At 39.5% G+C, this 22964-nt stretch overlaps 2 protein-coding genes across 5 annotated transcripts in view; one reads left to right on the top strand and one right to left on the bottom strand.

Moving 5' to 3' along the window:
• The window catches only part of DDX50 (DExD-box helicase 50), a 33382-nt gene extending 17779 nt beyond the window's left edge, over window positions 1-15603 (top strand). For 3 of the 4 annotated variants that reach the window (XM_067025475.1, XM_067025474.1, XM_067025476.1), the window contains 7 exons: window positions 5982-6143; window positions 7806-7925; window positions 8681-8754; window positions 8978-9137; window positions 10797-10931; window positions 12265-12309; window positions 15106-15602. In XM_067025475.1, coding sequence (XP_066881576.1) covers window positions 5982-6143; window positions 7806-7925; window positions 8681-8754; window positions 8978-9137; window positions 10797-10931; window positions 12265-12309; window positions 15106-15393 — 984 coding nt within the window. In that variant the 3' untranslated portion in view covers window positions 15394-15602. Of the gene's footprint in view, window positions 1-5981; window positions 6144-7805; window positions 7926-8680; window positions 8755-8977; window positions 9138-10796; window positions 10932-12264; window positions 12310-15105 lie in introns of all 4 variants that reach the window. The other variant, XM_059052683.2, reaches the window with a different exon arrangement.
• TYSND1 (trypsin like peroxisomal matrix peptidase 1) overlaps window positions 1-22964 on the bottom strand; it is a 1185869-nt gene that overhangs the window by 148952 nt on the left and 1013953 nt on the right. The window lies entirely within an intron of this gene.

The raw sequence follows: 22964 nt of genomic DNA, 5'->3' as shown, positions 1-22964 counted from the left end.
GAATACATTTTGGTGGTGTTCTTCTGAGTACACAGTGTACACAATTTGTAGTTTCAAATATATGTATTTTTTAATTTCAGCAAAATTTTCTTGAATCCTAATTTATTGGTATTTGGTTTGTCTGATTGCTTTGGTTTTTTTCTTTAAGGACTCTTGCTGTATGTATGTTGGCTCTTTTTTCCTCTGTCCTTTGTCTCTTTATCTCAAATCTTTTTTATCTTTTTATTTCAATTTTCAAAATTTTCAAAATTTCAAAATTAAGGCATTATCTGTTGTGTTTAATCAGTCTTGTATTTCTTCCAATATATTCTTCATTTATGAAAAGTCTTTGTCCTTTGTTTCTACTTCTTTATTTTTTTAAAAATAAATTTATTTGTTTATTTTTGGCTGCGTTGGGTCTTTGTTGCTGCGTGTGGGCTTTCCCTAGTTGTGGCGAGCAAGGGGTATTCTTCATTGTGGTGCGCAGGCTTCTCATTGCAGTGGCTTCTCTTTTTTTTTTTTTTTTTTTGCGGTATGCGGGCCTCTCACTGTTGTGGCCTCTCCCGTTGCGGAGCACAGGCTCCGGACGCACAGGCTCAGCGGCCATGGCTCACGGGCTTAGTTGCTCCGCGGCATGTGGGATCTTCCCGGACCAGGGCACGAACCCGTGTCTCCTGCATCGGCAGGCGGACTCTCAACCACTGCGCCACCAGGGAAGCCCTGCAGTGGCTTCTCTTGTTGCAGACTACAGGCTCTAGGTGCACGGGCTTCCGTAGTTGTGGCATGTGGGCTCAGTAGTGTGGCTTGTGGGCTCTAGAGTGCAGGCTCAGTAGTCGTGGCTCACAGGCTTAGTTGCTCTGCAGCATGTGGGATCTTCCCAGACCAGGGCTCCAACTGTGTCCCCTGCCTTGGCAGGTGGATTCTTAACAACTGCGCCACCGGGGAAGTCCCGCCCTGTTTGTTTTTATGTGAGAACTGGAGATTCAAAGACAATGCAGCCACCATCTTCTCCAGTGTCATTTTAACTAATTGTGTAACTGTAGCTTTGTATCCAGTAAAAACAGTCTAAATAGTGAAAGAATGTTGAAGAGTAGTTAATTCACCTTTCCTTTCTTTGCTTTAGAACACTCAGCAGCAGCTGTCTTGCAGAGCTATTGTTTTTTTCTTTTGTTTGTTTCTGTAAATTTATTCATTTATTTAATTTTTGTCTACATTGGGTCTTTGCTGCTGCACGTGGGTTTTCTCTAGTTGCTGAGAGCGGGACTACTCTTCGTTGTGGTGCGCGGGCTTCTCATTGTGGTGGCTTCTCTCGTTGCGGAGCATAGGCTCTAGGCGTGTGGGCATCAGTAGTGGCACACGGGCTTCAGTAGTTGTGGCTTGTGGGCTCTAGAGCACAGGTTGAGTAGTTGTGGTACAAGGGCTTAGTTGCTTCACAGCATGTGGGATCTTCCTGGACCAGGGCTCGAACCTGTGTCTCTTGCATTGGCAGGTAGATTCTTAACCACTGCACCACCAGGGAAGTCCGTTACTTGTACTTTAGATATTGGCATTCCTCACAGTTCTAACCTCTGTAATTGTTTCTTCTCACTTAACATATTCTTTCTGAGCATAGTGATTAGTTGCTGTTTGGAGTCTGACAGATCAAGATTTTTTTTTCTTTTAACTTTTTATTTTTTTTAAATATTTATCTATTTATTTGGCTGCACCGCGTCTTACTTGTGGCACGCAGGATCTTTTTTAGTTGTAGCATGTGAACTCTTAGTTGAGGCATGCGGGATCTAGTTCCCCGACCAGGGATTGAACCCGAGCCGCCTGCATTGGGAGCGCAGAGTCTTACCTGCTGGACCACCAGGGGAGCTCTCAGATCTGGATTTAAATCCCAGTTATGTTACTTAACTAGCTGTATAACCTTGGGCAAATAACTTTCTATTTCAGTGCCCATGTTTCCTTTTTATTAAAAAGTGGCATTAGGGACTTCCCTGGTGTTCCAGTGGTAAAGAATTCGCCTTCCAGTGCAGGGGACACAGGTTCCATCCCTGCTCGGGGAACTAAGATCACACATGCTGTGGGGCAGCTAAGCCCGTGCACATCAATTACAGAGCTCGCATGCCTCAACTAGAGAGCCCGCACACCGCAAACTACAGAGCCCACGCGCTCTGGAACCCACGCGCTACAACTAGAGAAGAGAAAAACCTGCATGCCACAGCTAGACAGAAGCCCGTGTGCTGCAACGAAAGATCCTGCATGCTGCAACAGAGATCCCGCCTGCTGTAACTAAGACCCAATGCAGCCATAAATAAATAAATAAATAATAAATCTTTTTTAAAAAGTGGTATTAAAAATATTTTTTATACTTTTAAGACTTAGATAAAATCATTTAAAGTATTTAGTATAGTGCTTTTATAATAAGCAGTCAATAAAGAAGTATAGAGATGTGTATAGATAAATATATCTAGTCACTCCTGTGGTTCCAGTCATTGTGTATATGCTGATGATGTCCAAATCTTTTTCCAGGTTAGCTCTGTCTCCAGAATCTAGACTTGTGTTTATCATACTGGCCACAGACACCCCAATCCACTGTGTACCTAAAATTGAGTTCATTCTCTTTTATACACTTACACCCACTCTGTCTCCAGCATTCCCTTTTGTTGAATGATACCCATAGTTCGAGCCAGAAATCTACATATCACCCTTGACTTCTCTTCCTTCCTTTTGTCATACAGGTAACTACAAAGTATTTTAGATTCTATTTCCTATGGTTTAAAGTGGTCCATTTCTTCCTTACTTCGGTTGCAATAGCTCAAAATCTGGGAATCATATATATGGTTCTTTCCCTTATACCTCATTTCCACTCCCTTCACCAAGTCCTCCCAATTTCATATACTAGTATTTTTTTTTTCTTTTTTCTTTTTTTTTTTTGGCTGTTTTGGGTCTTTGTTGCTGTGCACAGGCTTTCTCTAATTGCGGCAAGCAGGGGCTACTCTTTGTGGTGGTGTGCAGGCTTCTCATTGTGGTGGCTTCTCTTGTGGAGCATGGCCTCTAGGTGGGCAGGCTTCAGGAGTTGTGGCACGTGGGCTCAGTAGTTGTGGCGCGTGGGCTCTAGGGCGTGTGGTGGGCTTCAGTAGTTGTGGTGCACAGGCTTAGTTGCTCCACAGCATGTGGGATCTTCCTGGACCAGGGATTGAACCTGTGTCCCCTGCATTGGCAGGTGGATTCTTAACCACTGTGCCACCAGGGAAGTTCCTGCTAATAGTTCTTGAATTCATTTACTGCCTACCCCCTACTTACCTTTCTAGCCTCATCTTATCACACTTTCCCCTTATTTCTGCACTCTCACCATACCTATTTTTCCTGTCACCACAGGGCTCATGAACTTGTAGTCTGTCTTGCCTAGCAGCTCCCATCCTTCAGATATCAGTCCAGAGTACTTTTCTGTAAATTCTTCCTTGTCCCAAACTAGGTCAGGTTGTCCTCTTCTAAACGGCCTTTGCCTCTTAGACCCATGCATCTTGAGTTACACTTGTTGGCTAAAGTTATTTGTGTTCCTAATTACTTGATTAATGTCCATTTCCTCTACCAGAGTGTCAAGACGATGAGGACAGAGAAAGTTTTAATTTTTGTTTGCCATTTTATCCCTAGTACCTGATGTATATTACCACATATTTGTTAAATGAATAAATGGTCATTGCCACTGTCTTGATGAGGCCACTGATATCTCTCCTGAATTTCTACAGCAATCTGCTATCTGACTCTCCCTAGCTTTTGCCTTGCCCTTGTCTAATATATTCTATACATTGTAGCCAGAATATTCCTTCCAGAATACAAATATGTTCATGAAAATTTTCTGCTTACAATCATTCAATTGTTCCATATTGTCCTCAGGATAAAATTCATATTCCTTTTCGGTCTCATCTCTCACCACTTCTCTTTTTAACTCTGTGCTTCAGCAATACTCAAATATTTGTAGTTGCCCAGAAACATTAATTATGTGTGATATTCCTTCTTCCTGGAACTCCCTAACTTCCTCCTTTTTTTTCCGGTACGCGGGCCTCTCGCTGTAGTGGCCTCTCCCGTTGCGCCTCCGGAGCACAGGCTCCGGACGCACAGGCTCAGCAGCCATGGCTCACGGGCCCAGCCGCTCTGCGGCATGTGGGATCTTCCTGGACTTGGGCATGAACCTGTGTCCCCTGCATCGGCAGGCGGACTCTCAACCACTGTGCCACCAGGGAAGCCCCCTCCTCCTTTTCTTTATCTTTTTTTTTTTAACCTGACTACTAGTTCCTTATTATCTGTCAGGTCTCAGCTTCAGTGCTGCTTTCCCTTCAAACTAGATTGAGTTGGGTTCCCCTCTTAGGTATTTCTATAGCACCCTGCACCTTCTTATAGCAAATATCATACTGTATTGAAAATACTTGTCAACTTGTCTGTCCCAGGGTCATTTCTTTATGGTTGTTCTGGAACCTGGCATAGTACCTGGAGCATAGCAAGTGCTCATTGAATTCACTCATGAATGCATTATGCTTAGATGCTGCAGTTTAGATACTGTTGGAGTTAAATCATTGTTATGAACTTTTAATTTTTAATAGTGGCTAAGAACACTAGGAAATTTATTTGTAATACTAGGAAATTATTTGCAGCATACATGGAAGATCAACCTAGCATAAATTGGTTCAACTTCACTGAAAATTACAGAAATGTAGTTTAGAATAACATTGGGAAATCATTTTTGCCTATTAGATTTACAAGGATTATAATGATTCATGGTATACAGGTGGGTGGTATATATACATATATATATTTTATATATATGTATATATATATATATATATAGGTGGGGTAAGATGAAATAAACACTCATAGGATGTTGAAGAGTAAATGGGCACAATTCCTTTTTTTAAAATTAAAGTATAGTTGATTTACAGTATTGTGTTAATTTCTGCTGTACAGCAAAGTGACTCAGTTATACATGTATATATGTTCTTTTTTATATTCTTTTCCATTTTGGTTTATCCCGGGACATTGAATATAGTTCCCTGTGCTATACAGTAGGACCTTTTTGTTCATTCATTCTATATGAAATAGTTTGCATCTACTAACCCCAACCTCCCAATCCCTCCCCCAGAGCCCCTTCCCCTTGGCAACCACAAGTCTGTTCTTTATGTCTGTGAGTCTGGTTTTGGTTTGTTTGTTTACAACTTCTTTTTATAATACAGTTTTAATTTAATAGCAATAGCTATTAAAATGTTAAATGTTTATAATTTTTGACCCAGAAATTCAACTTCTAGATTTGTAACCTACTGAAATATACTAAGGGGTCTGCAGTTGTAAGTACAAGGTTATTCGTTGTAGCATTGCTTCTGAAGATGAAAGTTTGGATCCTACCCACATCAGTAGTGTACTACTAAAATAAATGATACTGGGAATTCCCTGGCGGTCCAATGGTTAGGACTTGGCGCTTTCACTGCCAGGGCCCAGGTTCAATCCCTGGTCAGGGAACTAAGATCCTGCAAGCTGTGTGGCATGGCCGCAGATACTGCACCCATATGAAAAAATCATGTATAGTTTTTAAAAATTAAGTAGATGTATATCTATAGATGTAGAAGAATGGCTAAGACATAAAAAATGTATAAAGCAGGTTGTAAAACAGTACATATATAGTAAAATCCCATTTTTATAGGTGAATACATAAAATTATATGCTAGGATTTGTGAGGGGTCTGTGTGTGTGTATGTATTTAAAAAATAATATGTGGAGGAATATTCACCGAACTGTTAGCAGTTAATTATTAGGAGGCTGATATTAAGAGAAGCTTTTGCATTTTATGTTAAATGTTTTTCTGTAATGTTTGATTTTTTAAAAACAATAAGCATGTATTTTTATAATTATCAGAAGGTAAGATTTAAAAACAACAGCAACAAAAAAGAGCACAGACTGTATGGTGTTTGGTGCTATGAATTGCAAGTATGTGCTATACACTTACTTTTTCTTTTTTTTTCAAATAGAATGCCCAGTGTTTACATGGCGATATCGCACAGTCACAAAGAGAAATTACACTGAAAGGCTTCAGAGAGGGTAGTTTTAAAGTTTTGGTGGCAACCAATGTGGCTGCCCGTGGTTTGGACATTCCTGAGGTTGACCTGGTGATTCAGAGTTCACCTCCACAGGTAGGAAATGAGATTTTTTTTCCCCCCAGTTTTATTGAAAAATAATTGACATACATCACTGTATAAGTTTAAGCCGTACAGCATGATGGTTTGATTTACATATGTTGTGAATTGATTGCCACAATAGCTTCAGCTAATATCCATCTTCTCATGTAGGTATAAAAGAAGAAAAGAAAAAGAAAGTGTTCTCTCTTTGTGAGGAGAACTTTTATGCTTTACTCTTCACAACTTTCCTATACTATATCATACAGCAGTGTTAGCTATAGTCATCATGTTGTACATTACACCCATAGTACTTATTGTTTAACTGGAAGTTTGTATCTTTTGACCACCTTCCTTCATTTCTCCCCCCACCCTCTGCTTCTGGTAACAACAAGTCTGATCTCTGTTTCTATGAGTTTAATTTTTTGTTTGTCGTTATTGGTTTTTTTTTTTTTTTTAGATTCCATATATAAGTGAGATCATACAGTATTTGTCTTTCTCTGATTTATTTCACTTAGCATAATGCCTTCAAGGTCTAGCCATGTTGTCACAAATGGTAGGATTTCCTTTTTTCATGGCTGAATAATATTCCATATGTATATGGTATAGATATACATATATATACCATAACTTTTTTATTCATCTGTTGATGGACACTTAAGTTGTTTCCATGTCTTGACTATTGTAAATAATGCTGCTGTGAATGTGGGGGTACAGATATCTGAATCAGTGTTTTTGTTTCCTTTGGATATATATGCAGAAGTGGAATTGCTGGATCCTGCAGTAGTTCTATTGTTAATTTTTTGAGGATCCTCCACACTGTTTCCCATAGTGACTGCACCAATTGACAATCCCACCAGCAGTGCACAAGGTTATCTTTTCTCCACTTCCACAGCAGCATTTGTTATCTTTTGTCTTCTTGATGATGACCATTCTAACAGGAATATGGTGATACCTCATTGGGTTTTTAATTTTCAAGGAAATGAGATTTGATTTGGAGAAAATAAGAACAGCTATATAAATTGCTGTTTTATTTTTATTTTTTATTTTATTGTTTATATATGAAAAATATGTTATCTTTTCTTGCTCTTAGCCATTTTTTGTTAGTGTGATGTTAAATTGATCAGAATCTGGTGCCTTTGCAAATGATTGACCTCTTTATTTGGATTTGAGGCATGGAATCATGCAAGGGAATTAAAAAAGTTGCCATGTAAAGAACCCTGGGATGGAGTGGATAAAAAGGTTTTAAATCCTATCCCCTTTATTGCAGAATTCAAGCATAAAAATTCTTTGGGATGTTGAAAAGAGCAACAGGATTGAAATAAAAATGTTATTATTGATAGTAGTAGTTTTCTTATTTTTCTTCTTATTATTTGGATGCTGGAATGACTGTTTAATTTGCCAGGTTTTGTTTGTTTGTTTGTTTGTTTGTTTGTTTGTTTTTGTGGTACGCGGGTGTCTCACTGTTGTGGCCTCTCCCTTTGCGGAGCACTGGCTCCAGACGTGCAGGCTCAGCGGCAATGGCTCACGGGCCCAGCCGCTCCGCGGCATGTGGGATCTTCCCGGATTGGGGCACGAACCTGTGTCCCCTGCATCGGCAGGCGGACTCTCAACCACTGAGCCACCAGGGAAGCCCTAATTTGCCAGATTTTTAAGAAGAGTTACCTCTTTTATTTTTAGGATGTTGAGTCCTATATTCATCGCTCTGGACGCACAGGTAGAGCTGGCCGGACAGGGATTTGCATATGTTTTTATCAACCAAGAGAAAGAGGTCAATTAAGATATGTGGAACAAAAAGCAGTAAGTAGAGTTAAATTATTTCAGGCTTATTATCTGAATGGTGCCTTAGAAAAGAGATCTTTTTGTATTTGTTCTCACAATTAGATATTTATAGCTTTTCTCAGTTTAAGCTGCATTTGGATGTGAAGCATGTGGAGAGCTAAATTTATATTAGCTGCAAGACTTTGTTTTAATACAGCTTTTATTGTGAAGACAGAAGAGCTGACTTTCTCATTTTTCCCTTAAACTTCTCCCTTGATACTACAATCAGAAGTGCATTGTGATTTCAGTACCTCTTATTCCAGTATTGTAAATGGATGATTGTGACATTGTCTTGGTGTAATAGTTAAGATTATATCGAGTAATGGTACAGTAACCAGTTTCTATAAGAAATTACACATTTTTTTGTGGTCTGGAGTTTTTGTGGTATTTCACATTTTCCTATTTTTATGATGTGTGTTTTCATACACTATTTTATATACTTTGTAAAATGAGGATAATAAGAAAAAAGTTGATTGATATAAACAGTATCCTTTTCTTTTCTTTAAATCAGCTTTATTTTGCAACTGAAATTCCATGATTGTGACCAAGACAATTCAAAAACATTTTTTTTCTCTTTCTAGAATTTGTAATTGATGATTTATTAGAAAATCTTTTGATCTGCTAGGGCTTGGAAATCTTTAAGTCCAAGAAATGGAAATTCAACAAACTAGATTAATTTAGGAATTAATTGTAAAGACTTCCATTTTTCTTTAATGTAATTCTTTCATTTTCAGGGAATTACTTTTAAACGTGTAGGTGTTCCTTCTACAATGGATTTAGTTAAATCTAAAAGCATGGATGCCATCAGGTATGCTTTCTGACCTTGCTGAATGATTTTTTTTCTTTTGTATTAGGCTATACATCTTTAAGCTCTCCTAGTTCACATATCAGAAAATTTAATCACCATTTTACCAGCAGACATTTAATTATATTAAAATACGAAAACGTTTCTCTCTTTTCCCATTCATTCTCTTATCTTTAATTTTTCCCCTTTGTCTTGACCAAGAAAATTTACTATTTTTAAACCATAGGTCTCTGGCTTCCGTTTCTTATGCTGCTGTTGATTTTTTCCGACCATCAGCTCAGAGACTGATAGAAGAGAAAGGGGCAGTGGATGCATTGGCTGCAGCATTAGCCCACATCTCTGGCGCATCAAGTTTTGAACCACGTTCTTTGATCACCTCTGATAAGGTAGAAATCTGTGAGAAAATTGCATGTGGTTGAGAAGGATTAAAATTGAACCATGGATATCTCTCTATCTGGAGGGAAATATAGGACATCTTCACTTTGCACAGTACTTTGTTAACCGAAACTTGCATACCAGAACCTATTCCTCATTTTGTTTGTCATGGAGCCATGCAAATCGAGAAGTAGCTTCTGCAGCTAACACAACACCATGCAAAGTAAGGATTGCTTGTGTATGTGGAGGGTGTCCGTGTGTGTGTGTGTGTGTGTGTAAAAAACACCATCTGATCTATCCCCCTGCCAGTTCAGTATCAGATGTCAAAACAAACCATACCCAGAGCCATATATTCCCATTATAAAGGTATATTTTACTCTCTATAATTAGTAAGTAATCTGTGGGGTGATACTTTAGCACTGAGCAAATACCCTATCCCTAATAACCCACCAGATACTTCTCAAGAAAACATTTAAACCATACTTCTTAAGTGAATATGAAGATAGACTTTTAAAGCTAAGAAGTATGTAAGAGGTAATTTAATCCCAACTTTTATCTAATAAAAGAATCCCTCTTTGGCAGATGGGTCATCTGTCCTCTGATTAAATATCTTAGCAACAGGGTGTTAGTGGTTTGATATTTCTTTTATGGGTTAAACCAAAATCCACAGTCTTTACCATGAATGTCCTGTAGGGTCTTGCCTTGCTACCTCTTTGGCCTCATCTCCTATCACTCTCCCCTTGCTTGTTTTCAGCTACCCTAACCTACTTGCTGATACGCAAACATAAACTTAATCCTACAAAAGGCCTTTACACTTATTTGTGCTGTTTTGAACGTTCTTTCCTTTTAATAACCTTGGCTCTCTCCTTCACTTCATTCAGGTTTCTACTTAGGTACTACTGTATCAGAGAAGTCTTTCCTCATCACACTGTCTAAAATAGCTTACCCTTCCCTTTACTCTCTATTTTCATTTTCTTCCCCTGCTTTATTTTTTTTTCATGATGCTTTTTCCTATCTGACATTATATATATTTCCTTATTTGTTTACTGTCTCCTCTCCCACCATTATCCACTGCTGCCATGCCAACCCCCTGCCACACACACTAGAATGTAACTTCCATGAGACGAAGGACTATTTACTGCTGAATCTCTAGCAGCTAGAGCATCTCTGGCACATATATAGGGGGCACTCAAATATTTGTTAGATGACTGCCTCCCTATATCTTCTTCATGTTGATCCTTTTGTTGTCCAGTGAATTTCTACAGAACAAGTAATTTTTGCTTATGTAATAGTCCTTCAAAAGTTTAAAGAGGTTTATGTCCTCTTGTTTTTCTACTCAAAGCTAACTTTGATTCCTTCAGCATTTCCTTAATTCTCCACTACCTTATCTTTTCTCTGATGCTCTAGTTTGTTTAATTTCCTCTTAAAGCATGATGGTTAGAATTAAATGTAGTCTTTACAGCAATGTATAGAAGAATGGTACTTTCAATTACTATAAACATTAGTCTTCTATTAATATAGTTTCAAAGAGGTTGTTTTTTAAGCATCATGTTATACTATTGGCTCATAAGAAGTGCATGGTTAAGTCAAAAAGGGCTGTCAAGTTAGAATGTCATTGTCCTGCTGCTGCTGCTTTTTTCCCAAACATAATGTGACTTTTATTCCTTAAGGGGTTTGTGACCATGACTCTGGAAAGCCCAGAAGAAATACAGGATGTTAGCTGTGCTTGGAAAGAACTTAACAGAAAGCTGAGTAGTAACGCGGTGTCCCAAATTACCAGAATGTGCCTCCTAAAAGGAAATATGGTAGGCTTTTCTAAACAACTGCCATACAATTATATGATTATAAAGACTAGAAGATTCTTTTTTTTTTTTTTTTTTTTTTTTTTTTTTTTTGCGGTACGCGGACCTCTCACTGTTGTGGCCTCTCCCGTTGCGGAGCACAGGCTCTGTTCGCACAGGCTTAGCGGCCATGGCTCACGGGCCCAGCCGCTCCGCGGCATGTGGGATCTTCCCAGACCGGGACACGAAGTCGTGTCCCCTGCATCGGCAGGTGGACTCTCAACCACTGCGCCACAAGGGAAGCCCTCTTCTTTTTTTTTTTTTTTAAGCCTAGTGGGATGTTCTCCATGTGTTAGTATGTTTCCACTTGTAAATTTGGGGAGTCATTTAAGTAACCCATTCCTCTAGAAAGCTGTAAAGTCATTCTGCTTAATTTGACTAATATCTGAGTTTTCTAAGTTTCTGCCTTTGTATACATATTACATGTGGTTGTGTGTGTTTATTTTCTAGGATTAAGTAACTTATAATTGTAACAGCTAAACAGCTGTATTTTTTAGAGAATACACAATATTGGTTTTTAAGTGGCCTGCTATTGATTGTTAATGAGGATAATAAAGTGAAATAAGTATTTTCATACAATTATGAAATAGCAAAGTTAAGAACATCTGTAATATAAGTGACTGATTTTTTCTAATGGTTTTGAGAAAAGATGTTATATTTATTCATCTCACTTGACAATATAGGTTCATTCTAGTCTATAATTTATTAGCCTATTTATTGGAAATAGTTATCTTTCTCAAATTTAATATTACTTACCTTCAAAAAAGATCTGTGGCAAGTATGAGACAAATATGTACATTGAGAAAAAATGTGGAGGGGGAAGGAAATATACCAGGGTCCTTAGGGGAAAGCTATACTTGAATACTAAATTAACTTCCAACTTATCAGCAACCAAAACCAAAGAGGAAGCATCTTAGGTTACTTCATTCTTGATATCTGATAAACATTTCAGCACTTTACGAGAGAAAGTCTCTGGCACTACATTTTTAAAGGAGTTTATTAGATGGGTCATTTTACAAGGGACATGGAACATTATAGTGTCTACAAAAACTTTTCTAGAGAATACTCTAGATTCTCAGTAGTAGTCAGTTCTTATTAGATACTGGTTTACTTTTAGATTTAGGAAGTACAATTAGCAGCCATTCTGTGTCATGCATTATTATATATTAGCTGGTTTAATCCTATAGGCAATCATGGGACAAGCTTAATCTTTTCTTAGCTAATATAAGATTACAAGCAGATATTAAAAAAAATCAACTCATGCATCTAAATAAAAATATTTTCATTTTGCTTTTAGGGTGTTTGCTTTGATGTTCCCACAACTGAGTCAGAAAGGTTACAGGTATTTAAAAAAAATTTTTTTTAAGATAAATTATTTATTTTATTTTTGGCTGCATTGGGTCTGTTGCTGCACATGGGCTTTCTCTAGTTGCAGTGAGCGGGGGCTGCACTTTGTTGCAGTGAGTGGGCTTCTCATTGCAGTGGCTTCTCTTGTTGCAGAGCACGGGCTCAAGGGTGTGCGGGCTTCCGTGGTTGTGGCTCACGGGCTCTAGAGCACGGGCTCAGTAGTTGTGGCGCACGGGCTTAGTTGCTCCGCAGCATGTGGGATCTTCCTGGACAAGGGCTCGAACCGTGTCCCTTACATCGGCAGGCTGATTCTTAACCAGTGTGCCACCAGGGAAGCCTGATATTTAAAAACTTTTATCTGTTAAATAGTTGAGTATGTTTCTCTAAAAGATAGGGATTAAAAATAACATAGTCATAATATTATGACACTGATTTAGGCTAAATGCCTAAATAAGTTAACAATTCCTTAATAAAATAATAAAAAATAATAAATATCCAGTCTGTATCATAACTTAAAACATTTAAAAATTATGAATAATTTCAAATGTGAAAAAATAGAATTGCATACTGAATCCTCCTCATTTACCCATCACCCACCTTCCACAGTTATCAATTCATGGCCAATCCTGTTTCATGTCTACTTCCATCCACTTCCCGACTCTCTCCTGTATTTTTTTGAATCAAATTCTAGGAAATCTATCATTTCAACCATACATATTTCTGTATACCTATAATACTAAAAACACTTTCAAAAAACACAATCATAATACCATAACTAAACCCCCCAAAATAATAGTTCCTCAATATTATCCAATTTTCTGTTTAAATTTTCCCTTTGTCTCCTACATATTTTTAAATATAAGAAGGTCCATAAGGTTCATACATTGTAAGTTGATGTTTGTCTCGTTTACTTTATAGGTTCTCCTTCCTTTCTTTCTTTAAAAAAAATTTCCTTGTATTTTATCTGTTTAAGAGAGATTGTCCACTAGATTCGTACACTGTGGAATTTGTCTGTTACATCCCTGTGCATATTTATGTACAAATTTTGAAACAAGAATGGGATTATTTGTTTTTTAAAGTCTTTTTACAAATTAAGAATATATTATAAACACATTTCTTTGTCAACTGTACAGTTACTTGTTTTTATTGGCTCCCTGGCATTTGGCCATCTGGGTGGCCAACTTAATTAATGTCCTATTTTCTGACATTTAGATTATTTCTAATACTAATATTCTGTTATAAACAGGTCAGCCTTAAATGTTGGCATAGCTAATTCTTTATGCATTGCCATGTTTGTCTTTTTTTTTTTTTTTTTTTGCGGTATGTGGGCCTCTCACTGCTGTGGCCTCTCCCGTTGCGGAGCACAGGCTCCAGACGCGCAGGCTCAGCGGCCATGGCTCACGGGCTTAGTTGCTCCGCGGCATGTGGGATCTTCCCGGACCAGGGCACGAACCCGTGACCCCTGCATCGGCAGGCGGATTCTCAACCACTGCGCCACCAGGGAAGCCCCATGTTTGTCTCTTTAAGATGAACTTCTTAAGATGTCTGCTTGGCCAAAAGGTGTGTGTATTTTTAAGGCTTTGGTCATATATTGCCATCAGTGGTATATGTGGCTATTTGTCTCTGCTCACACTTACCTGTAAGGTATTTTAATACTAACTTGCCTTGGCAACTCATGATCACAATGAAAAACAGTTAATGTAGCAGGATATGACATATTGATGCTCTTATGAGCTGCAATGATTTTTATATCTTGAGTTGTTTACCCCAATACCAAATTGTTTCCAATGGCTACATTTTTTTAGTCCCTGGCTGGTGTTGACAGATTTTTAATCTCAGCTCACACTCCTTGCTTCTGTCAGTGTATCTGCTGAAAGCAATGTACTACTTATTAGTGACTTATTCGTTTTGTGCTGAGAAACTGGTGCTCTCTTTTAGAATGTATAAACTGAGTAGGAATTTAGAGTCCCATAATCAGCCTGAATATTTCTCCTGAGACTAAAACTTAGCTTTTAGAAACTTTTTTTTTGGGGGGGGCATTGGGGAGGGGAACCAAGCTTTGTATTGTTATGTTAAATTTGAGATTTAAATTTTAACAGGATCGATTTTTTTCATTTTTAATGAATTTATTTTCTTTCTAATTTTACAAGCAGTACATGTTTATCACAGACAACTAGAAACACATGGAAGAATAAAGTAAAAAATAACAAGCACTCATAATCCTCACCCCCCCAGAGATAACCACAGTTAGCATCTTGAAGCATTTCCTCCCATTGTCTGCATTTTTAAAAAATTGAAGTATAATTGACCTACAAAACTGTGTTATTTCCAGGTACACAATATAGTGATTCAATATTTCTATATATTACAAAATGATCACTATGATAAGTCTAGTTACTGTCACTGTTCAAAGATATTACAATATAATTGACTGTGTTCCCCATGCTGTACATTTCATCCTTGTGATTCATTTATTTTGTAACTGGAAGTTTGTACCTCTTGATCTCTCTTATGTGTTTCACTCATCCCCCCACCTCCCTCTCCTCTGGCAGCCACCTGTTCATTCTCTGTATCTGAGTCTGTTTCTGTTTTGTTCATAAAACTTAGAAACTTTAGTGAATGAGCTTTGAATATGTTTTCGTTTTCTGGTCTTCAGTTTTGTTCTAGATACTTTGAACTTAATGGCTAGATGGCCTTTAGCTAATGGATATGAAAAGCGTCTCCTATATTCACATGTTTGCTTATGGTTTCTATTTTGTATTTATATTAATCCTGTAAATTATCCCAACAGGCAGAGTGGCATGATTCAGACTGGGTACTCTCAGTGCCAGCCAAGTTGCCTGAAATTGAAGAATATTATGATGGAAGCACATCTTCTAATTCCAGACAGAGGAGTGGCTGGTCAAGTGGCTGGTCAGGCCGGTCGGGCTGGTCAGGTGGTCGATCTGGTGGCCGGTCAGGTAGACAGAGTCGACGGGGGAGTCGGTCAGGAAGTCGACAAGATGGTAGAAGACGAAGTGGGAACAGAAATCGATCGAGAAGCAGGGGCCACAAACGGAATTTTGACTGGGATAGTTAATCTACCAGTGTGAGCTTGCCTATTTCTGCCTAATAGTGTACATTATCCACCAAAAATTAGGTCATCATAGTTGTTGAGGTCTGTGTCTGCTTTTGGCAAAGAAGTTGGTTGTATTTTTTTAAAAAGTATTTCACAAGAATGGTTGTAAACAAATCTACTTATCCAGTTATACCTTTGAATAAAAAAACCTCCTTTTATTGTCTCTTTTCACTGTGCGTTAAGAATTTTCTCAATGTAATCTTTTAAAATTTCTTCTAAAATGTGGCAATTAAGTCAATCTTAAGGTTACTTGCATTTTACAAAATGTGGTGTGTCTGTATTCAGATCACTCCTTCCATAGGATATATGGTAGAAAATAAGAAATCCCTTCTACATTAAAGGGCTGTATAGACTGGTGACATGATTGGTTAGATGTAACATTTTAAATTTTTTTTTTTTTTTTTGTAGTACGTGGGCCTCTCACTGTTGTGGCCTCTCCCGTTGCGGAGCACAGGCTCCGGATGCGCAGGCTCAGCGGCCATGGCTCACGGGCCCAGCTGCTCCGCGGCATGTGGGATCTTCCCGGACCGGGGCACGAACCCGTGTCCCCTGCATCGGCAGGCGGATTCTCAACCACTGCGCCACCAGGGAAGCCCATTTTAAATTTTAGATAAAGTTAATTAAGAGGTGTGCAAGCAGTGCATACTCAATAATTTATTCAGCAGGTATTGGTTGATGTCTGCTATGTGCCCATCACTATCCTAGTCCCTAGGGACATAGTAGTGAATAAGGCATGGTCACTATCTTCAAGGAACGTACAGTCTAAAGAAGCAATTATGGTTGAGATTAACACCTAATATTTAGGATGAAAGTAGGTATGGAATGCTAAGGATCTAGTTGGGGTTCACCTCACCAGCCTTAGAAGTCAGGTTTTTAGAAGAAGTGATACCCAAAAGGAGATGTAAAGCAGAAGTATAAGTTGATCTAGCCAGTTTAGAAGGGAGAGAGGGTTTGCAGTCAGAACAGTACAGGCACACCTTGTTTTATTGCGTTTCGCAGATACTGTATATTTTACAAATGGAAGATTTGTGGCAATCCTGCATTGAAGAAGTCTATTGGTCCCATTTTTCTGACAGCATTATTTTTTAATTAAGGTATGTACGTTGTTCTTTTAGAGATAATGCTATTATACACTTAATAGACTCTAGTATTGTGTAAACATAACTTTTATATGTACTGGGAAACCAGAAAATTTGTGTGACTCACTTTATTCCAGTATTTGCTTTATTGTGGTAGTCTGGAACTGAACCTGCAATATTTCCAAGGGATGCCTGTGTATGCAGAGGCCCAGAGGCAAAGAATAGCACTGTAAGTCTGAGGATCTCCAAATAGTTCAGTATGGCTTGCATGTGATAGAGGACAGGAATAAGAGAAGGAATTAGGGACCAGATTTTAAAGGTCCTGTGTGCATTTTTAAGGGGTTGAAATGTTTTCTTGAAGGCAATGGGGAATCATTAAAGAGTTTACAGTAAGGAGTAACATGATGAGATTTGTGTTTTAGAAAGACTACTGACTACACTGAGGAGATTGGATTGCAGAAGGGCCAGACTGGAGACTAGTAGCCCTCTTAAGATGCTGTCAGGGTAATCCAAGGTAGAGGTGATGGTGGTCTGCACTAATGATAGGTAACATATTTTGAGTAATGAGAACTGAGGCACTTGAGAAGTTGTTGCTTGTGTAGAATCACACAGCTGGATAATATATAGTGGAGTGAGGATTTGAACCAAGTCTAGCTTCTGAACCAGTGCTCTTAACCACTATGCTAGATAGTGGCAATGGACTTTGAGGAACATGGATAGATTTCAGAGGTTTTTAGGAAATGGAATTGTTAGGACTTAGTGCTTTGAATTGGAAGATAAGAGAGCCAGAAGAATAAAACCTAGGCTTTGTCACTGAGATAGGTACTAGAACAAAGCAAGAAAAGTTATGTGGGGAGAGAGTGGGAATATGATTAGTTCAGGATTAGATGTATTTTAATACTGAGTAGTCCATGAGATATGGCAGAGGAGATAAACAGTAGGCAGTTGGGTTTATAGGTCTAAAGCAGGAGAGCTGTTCTAAAGATTTGGGAATAATAAACAAAAATGGTAATTGTAGTTAAGTTAGTAGATGAGATGATCCAGGGAAAGTATAGTAAGGAAAGAGGGCTGAAAAGAACCCAGAGGCACACCAACATACTTAACTGCATAACAGAGGAAAGAGGATCCCACTGAGAAGCGATGACAAGAAGAGGGCATAAAGCCCAGAAGTACAAGGCTTTCAAAGGAACCAGAAGACAAGTCTGAAATGGCCCTTGGATTTGGCAAAAAGACAGTGACATGGGGAGCAACCATATTCATAGAGTATTGAGAGTAGAAGCTATTTAACTGTGGCTTAAGCAGGAAATGGGAGATAAAGCAGTAGGGACAACAAACATGAACACGTCTTCCAGAAATTTGGCTGTGAATTCAAGGGAAGAATAAGCCAAAGCTGGATGTAGAAGAAAGAATATGAGATTGCAGTGAGAATTTTGTGTTGGTGGGGTGGAGAGACAAGGGAAATTTGAGCATGTTGAAATATGAATATGGGAGGGAGCCAGAAAAGAGGGAGGAGGAGATAGAATGAATGTATGATGGAGCAAAATCCCTATGAGGACCCAGACGGCTGAGCTCAAGCACACTCTGGAGATTTTAGCCTTAGATGGTAGAAGCACATCTCTAACATTTTGTCAGAGGAAAGTATGATTATCATGTAGGTATTTGCAGGTATTAAGGTAAAAAGTTGAGGTAATGCCTGCCTGATGTCTTCTGTTTCTTTTTTCCTGTGGTATTTTTGCATGGTCATCCACTGGCGGGGAAGAGGGAAGTAGTAGCCTAGGAGATTTGAGGGAAGTGGAGAAATGCTCAGGTATTGACTACAGAACATGATGAAGAACTCCTCAGGCAAACTAGTGGTCACAGGCAGCTTTGAGGGTCCAGCTGAGGTGAGAGACTGAATTTGTAGTGGCGTTAGCGTGATTATGTGATTTCCTGTGACAACACTCAGCATCGAGTTGTAGGAGTGGAGATGGGGGACATTTGATTGAGGATTGGGGTTTTGCTCTGTAAGATGAAAGGATGACAAGGTGAAGATGTTATGGACTCAGCAAAAGTGATTTAGAGTAATGGTCCAAGGAGTCTAGACTGCTTAGGGATTGAAGTGGAGATGGGGTTGATAGCAGGAAGGACGTAGAAGGGGCATGGGAGTGAAGGTCGGTGAGGGCCGACTGAATCTGAGATTCCAAGAGTGGAGCAGTTGAGGAGAAGACAATTGCAGAGTATGGTGGTAGGCCTGTTGGGGGCAAAGGTTATTTCAGTTGAGGTGGTCAAAGAACTGAGAAGCCAGTGTTATGTGGATGGTTTTCATGGACAGTGAAGTCCCCTTGAATGAAGACAGACAAGGACTGAGGAGGGAGCGGAAGACTAACCCAGGTGCCAAAATACCAGTAAGTGGTGAAGGTTGGTAAGTTACCTGAATTAGCAGGGGGAAGAGGTGAGATTACCACAGATTTTCAAAGGAACCAGGGCGTTTATGTGAAAGTCAGGGAGTAATCAGGAAACTTTGAGGAAGAGAGGAGGACACCAGTGTACGTTGAATGTGAGAGAATAAGCAACATATGTATGAGAAAGCTATATGGGAGTATTTTCCAGTAAGTGCCAGATTTCAGTTAAACCAAGGAGGGGAGAAGACTCTCAGTGCTGGATTGAGAAAGGGGAAAGTTGTGATTATAGGCAATGGGATTCCAGATAGCCATGACTGGGAGGAGGGGATCTCAGTTGCCTCTGCATCTGAGTAGGTGTGAGCTCTGTATTTATACCCAAGATGGAATAGGGGCTCCATTCCTACTGAGGTGCTTGGTTCTTCAGCACCTACTGCAGGTGCTGTGTACCTATGAGGTCCCAGGCACTATGTTTGGGATATAAAAGTAAATAAGGAGTTCTCCGTCTCTGCCCCTGAGAGCTCAGAATCTAGTGAAATAGATGGACACATAAACCTAGGTCCATGGCAGTGACTAAGTGTGATGATTTGAGAGCTCTGAACAAGGAAGCCTAGCTCAGCCCAGGAATGGGGGTGGGAGTTTAGAGAAAGCTTTTGGGCCATGATGACTGAATGTGAATTAAGTGAAGTAAAAGAAATGGAAGTGGGAATGTGCATCCAGGCAAAGGCACAGAATAGCTAATAAAACAGCCTATGTATGGCGAACTGTAAGTAGCTCTTGTTGCCAGGATCTTAACTATGAGGAAAGCAGTGGTGAGAACACGGCAAGCGTCATATCTTGTGTGTGTGTGTTTTTTTAAGTGTCATATCCTGGAAGGCTTCATAGGCCTTGTTTTGGACAGCCACTGAAGGGTTTCAGGGAGGAGAGTGAAAAAGATAAGCATGTAGGCAAATGCCAGCAAGGGAGAGGATGGATTTAAGGGGTCCTCTTGCTAAAGGCTGGCTTCCCTATTAGCAAGGAAAGGGGGACAGATCCTAAGAAGATAAAATACCTTTCCATGTCTTCTGAAAGAAGGAGGGGGCAGGGCAAATTCCTCACCAAATTCTCAGCTTTGGGCTGCATTCAGCCACTTATCTTTACTCTGTTCCTTCTTCACAGAGCCCAGCAACTTCATGGCTCCACCTTTTGGCTATTCAGAGCCTTCTGTTTGGTACTCTGTACCCTAATGTGGTCCCTTAATATCTACTTGAACTTGAATCTATTACCCTGATCTTCAGCTTTTGAATTTGTAAATAATGTTTTATTCCCTTCAGCATTATAAATTTGAATAATAAATTCACATTTAGGTGTGAATGTCTGAGAGCCTTCTCTCACATTATTTTTGTTTTGTATAATTTGGGAGTAGTGCTTAATAGTCATTAAAAAAACTATATTCCTTTTCTTTTTAACAATTTTAAAAATTTTTATTTATTTATTTTTGGCTGCGTTGGGTCTTTGTTGCTGCGCGCAGGCTTTCTCTAGTTATGGCGAGCAGGGGCTACTCTTCATTGTGGTGCACGGGCTTCTCATTGCAGTGGCTTCTCGTTGTGGAGCATGGGCTCTAGGCATGCGGGCTTCAGTAGTTGTGGCACTCGGGCTCAGTAGTTGTGGCTCACGGGCTATAGAGCGCAGGCTCAGTAGTTGTGGCTCATGGGCTTTGTTGCTCCGCGGCATGTTGGATCTTCTGGGACCAGGGATCGAACCCATGTCCCCTGCATTGGCAGGCGGATTCTTAACCACTGCACCACTGGGGAAGTCTCAAAACTATATTGCTTTTAAAAAATATTATAATAGTAATATATGTCCATTGTTGAAAATTTGAAAAAATAGAGAAGCAAATGGAAGAAAATTAAAACCACCTATAATACCTCTCTCAGAGATAATTACTGCTAACATTTTGTGGTATAGACTTTTGAATTCACTGTGTGTGTGTGTGTATACAGACTTTTTGAAATAGAAATTCTCCCAATTTTATGAAAACATATTACATCATCTACATCAGAGGAAACTGGTCTGGCAGAATCAATATTCAAGAAGTACTTCCCGTTTCCTATCAAATGGGTATAAGACCCATATATTCTACTTGTTACTGAATTTTGTACTGATGATTAAATACAGTAATTTGGCCACCTTTGAGCCAGAAAGGGCCTTTCGCATGTTTCCTCTTGGAATTTTGGCCTTGTGCCTATGTGCAGGTATGTTACAAAGGAATTTATATACTTTATAAGCCTTGACAAAAATTTTCCATTTAGTAGCATTTTGGGCTTACTCTGTTGCTGAACATCTGTTGGTAATAAAAATGTCCCTGTACTGTGTACAGCCACATCATACACTGCAGTATCACATAATTTTGTGGTTTATTAACCAGACTGCAGGTTCCTAACTGCTTTCCTGCCTGGGCATACAACTAAAGTTTATTTCAAAGGGTTTCTTCCTTATCCCACTACTAGTGGTAGGCTAGTGTGTGCCAGGCACTGTCCAAAATCTTAAGGATACAAAGATAAAGAAATCAAAGCTTCTGGATCAAGGATATCACAGAGTGTAAGTGAAAGAGCATCGTTGTATATTTACATAAATTTATCTGCTAAAAAATTAACATTGAAACATCGTAATTTGTGAAACACGAAAAATTTCCTTTAAACTGTCAGATTAAAAAATGTGCAATAGGACTTCCCTGGTGGCGCAGTGGTTGAGAGTCTGCCTGCCGATATAGGCGACACGGGTTCGTGCCCCGGTCCGGGAAGATCCCACATGCCGCGGAGCGGCTGGGCCCATGAGCCATGGCTGCTGAGCCTGCGCGTCCGGAGCCTGTGCCCCACAACGGGAGAGGCCACAACAGTGAGAGGCACAAAAAGTGCAGTAGAAACTAATCTTATGAAATACAGAAATAGAACTTCCAGTATTTTCCTGTCATAAAATGATTACATTTTGAATTGTCTTTCTAAAAGCCTTGACGTACCTATGAGGTTTTTTTTCCCCCACGGTTTTATTTTATTTTTTTTTATTGAAGTATAGTTGATTTACAATGTGTTAGTTTAGGTTAGTGATTCAGTTATGTATTTTTTTTCAGATTCTTTTCTCATAGGTTATTACAAAGTATTGAGTATAGTTCCCCCTATGAGTTTTAATAGCTCTTATTTATTGTGCTCTGTGTGCCAGGCAGTGCTCAACCTTTTTCATTCATTATCTTGCTTAATTTTGTCAACTGATAAGTAGGTTTTCTTATCCCCATTATGCATAAAAAACTCAGGTTCAGGTTAAGAAATACACACATTTGTGATGTGTCCAAAATCACAGAGCAAATGGTGCAGGTTTTCAAAGCCAGGCAAGATTTCAACCCTTTTTTTTTTTTTATTTTTTACGGTACGCGGGCCTCTCACCGCTGCGGCCCCTCCCGTTGCGAAACACAGGCTCCGGACGCGCAGGCTCAGCGGCCATGGCTCACGGGTCCACCCGCACCGCGGCATGTGGGATCCTCCCAGACCTGGGCACGAACCCGTGTCCCCTGCATCGGCAGGCGGACTCTCAACCACTGCGCCACCAGGGAAGCCCTCAACCCGTTTTAAAAAACGATTTTATAAAGCACTGGCTCCCAATTCTTTTCCTAACTTGTTCTTCACAGAAAGTTTAGCGATATTGTCATACATCATTCAACGAACCACTTTCCCTCAACCGCTTGAATTAGTATATGTCCAAATTCTTCAAGACTAAGAGCCCCTGTATTTTCTAATAGAGGTCTACGTGGTTTGGGGATCCTTTCTACAGGTCCCAAGGCCGGCTTAGGTGCCTCTCCGTGCCTTCAAAACAACTGACACTCGTCAGTCTCCTAGAAGCCCATAAAGGTTATAGAAGACAAGCTTCTGTGCTGGATCCTAACCTTGTTTCTCACATCTGACACGGTGAATACTCAGGAGATGTGTGTTGAGTGCACGCATAAATGAATGACCAGACCCACCCGACCTCTAGTTCTTAACCAGGCTTCTGAGTCTGGGTGTCTCCTTTCAACTGTCGACGTCTCCACAAGATGATCAAGAAT

This window comes from Kogia breviceps, chromosome 2 (genome assembly GCF_026419965.1).
Source record: "Kogia breviceps isolate mKogBre1 chromosome 2, mKogBre1 haplotype 1, whole genome shotgun sequence".
Taxonomy (NCBI): domain Eukaryota; kingdom Metazoa; phylum Chordata; class Mammalia; order Artiodactyla; family Physeteridae; genus Kogia; species Kogia breviceps.
The sequence above is the reverse complement of the archived record's forward strand: the minus strand, read 5'-3'. Positions and strand labels throughout refer to the sequence as shown.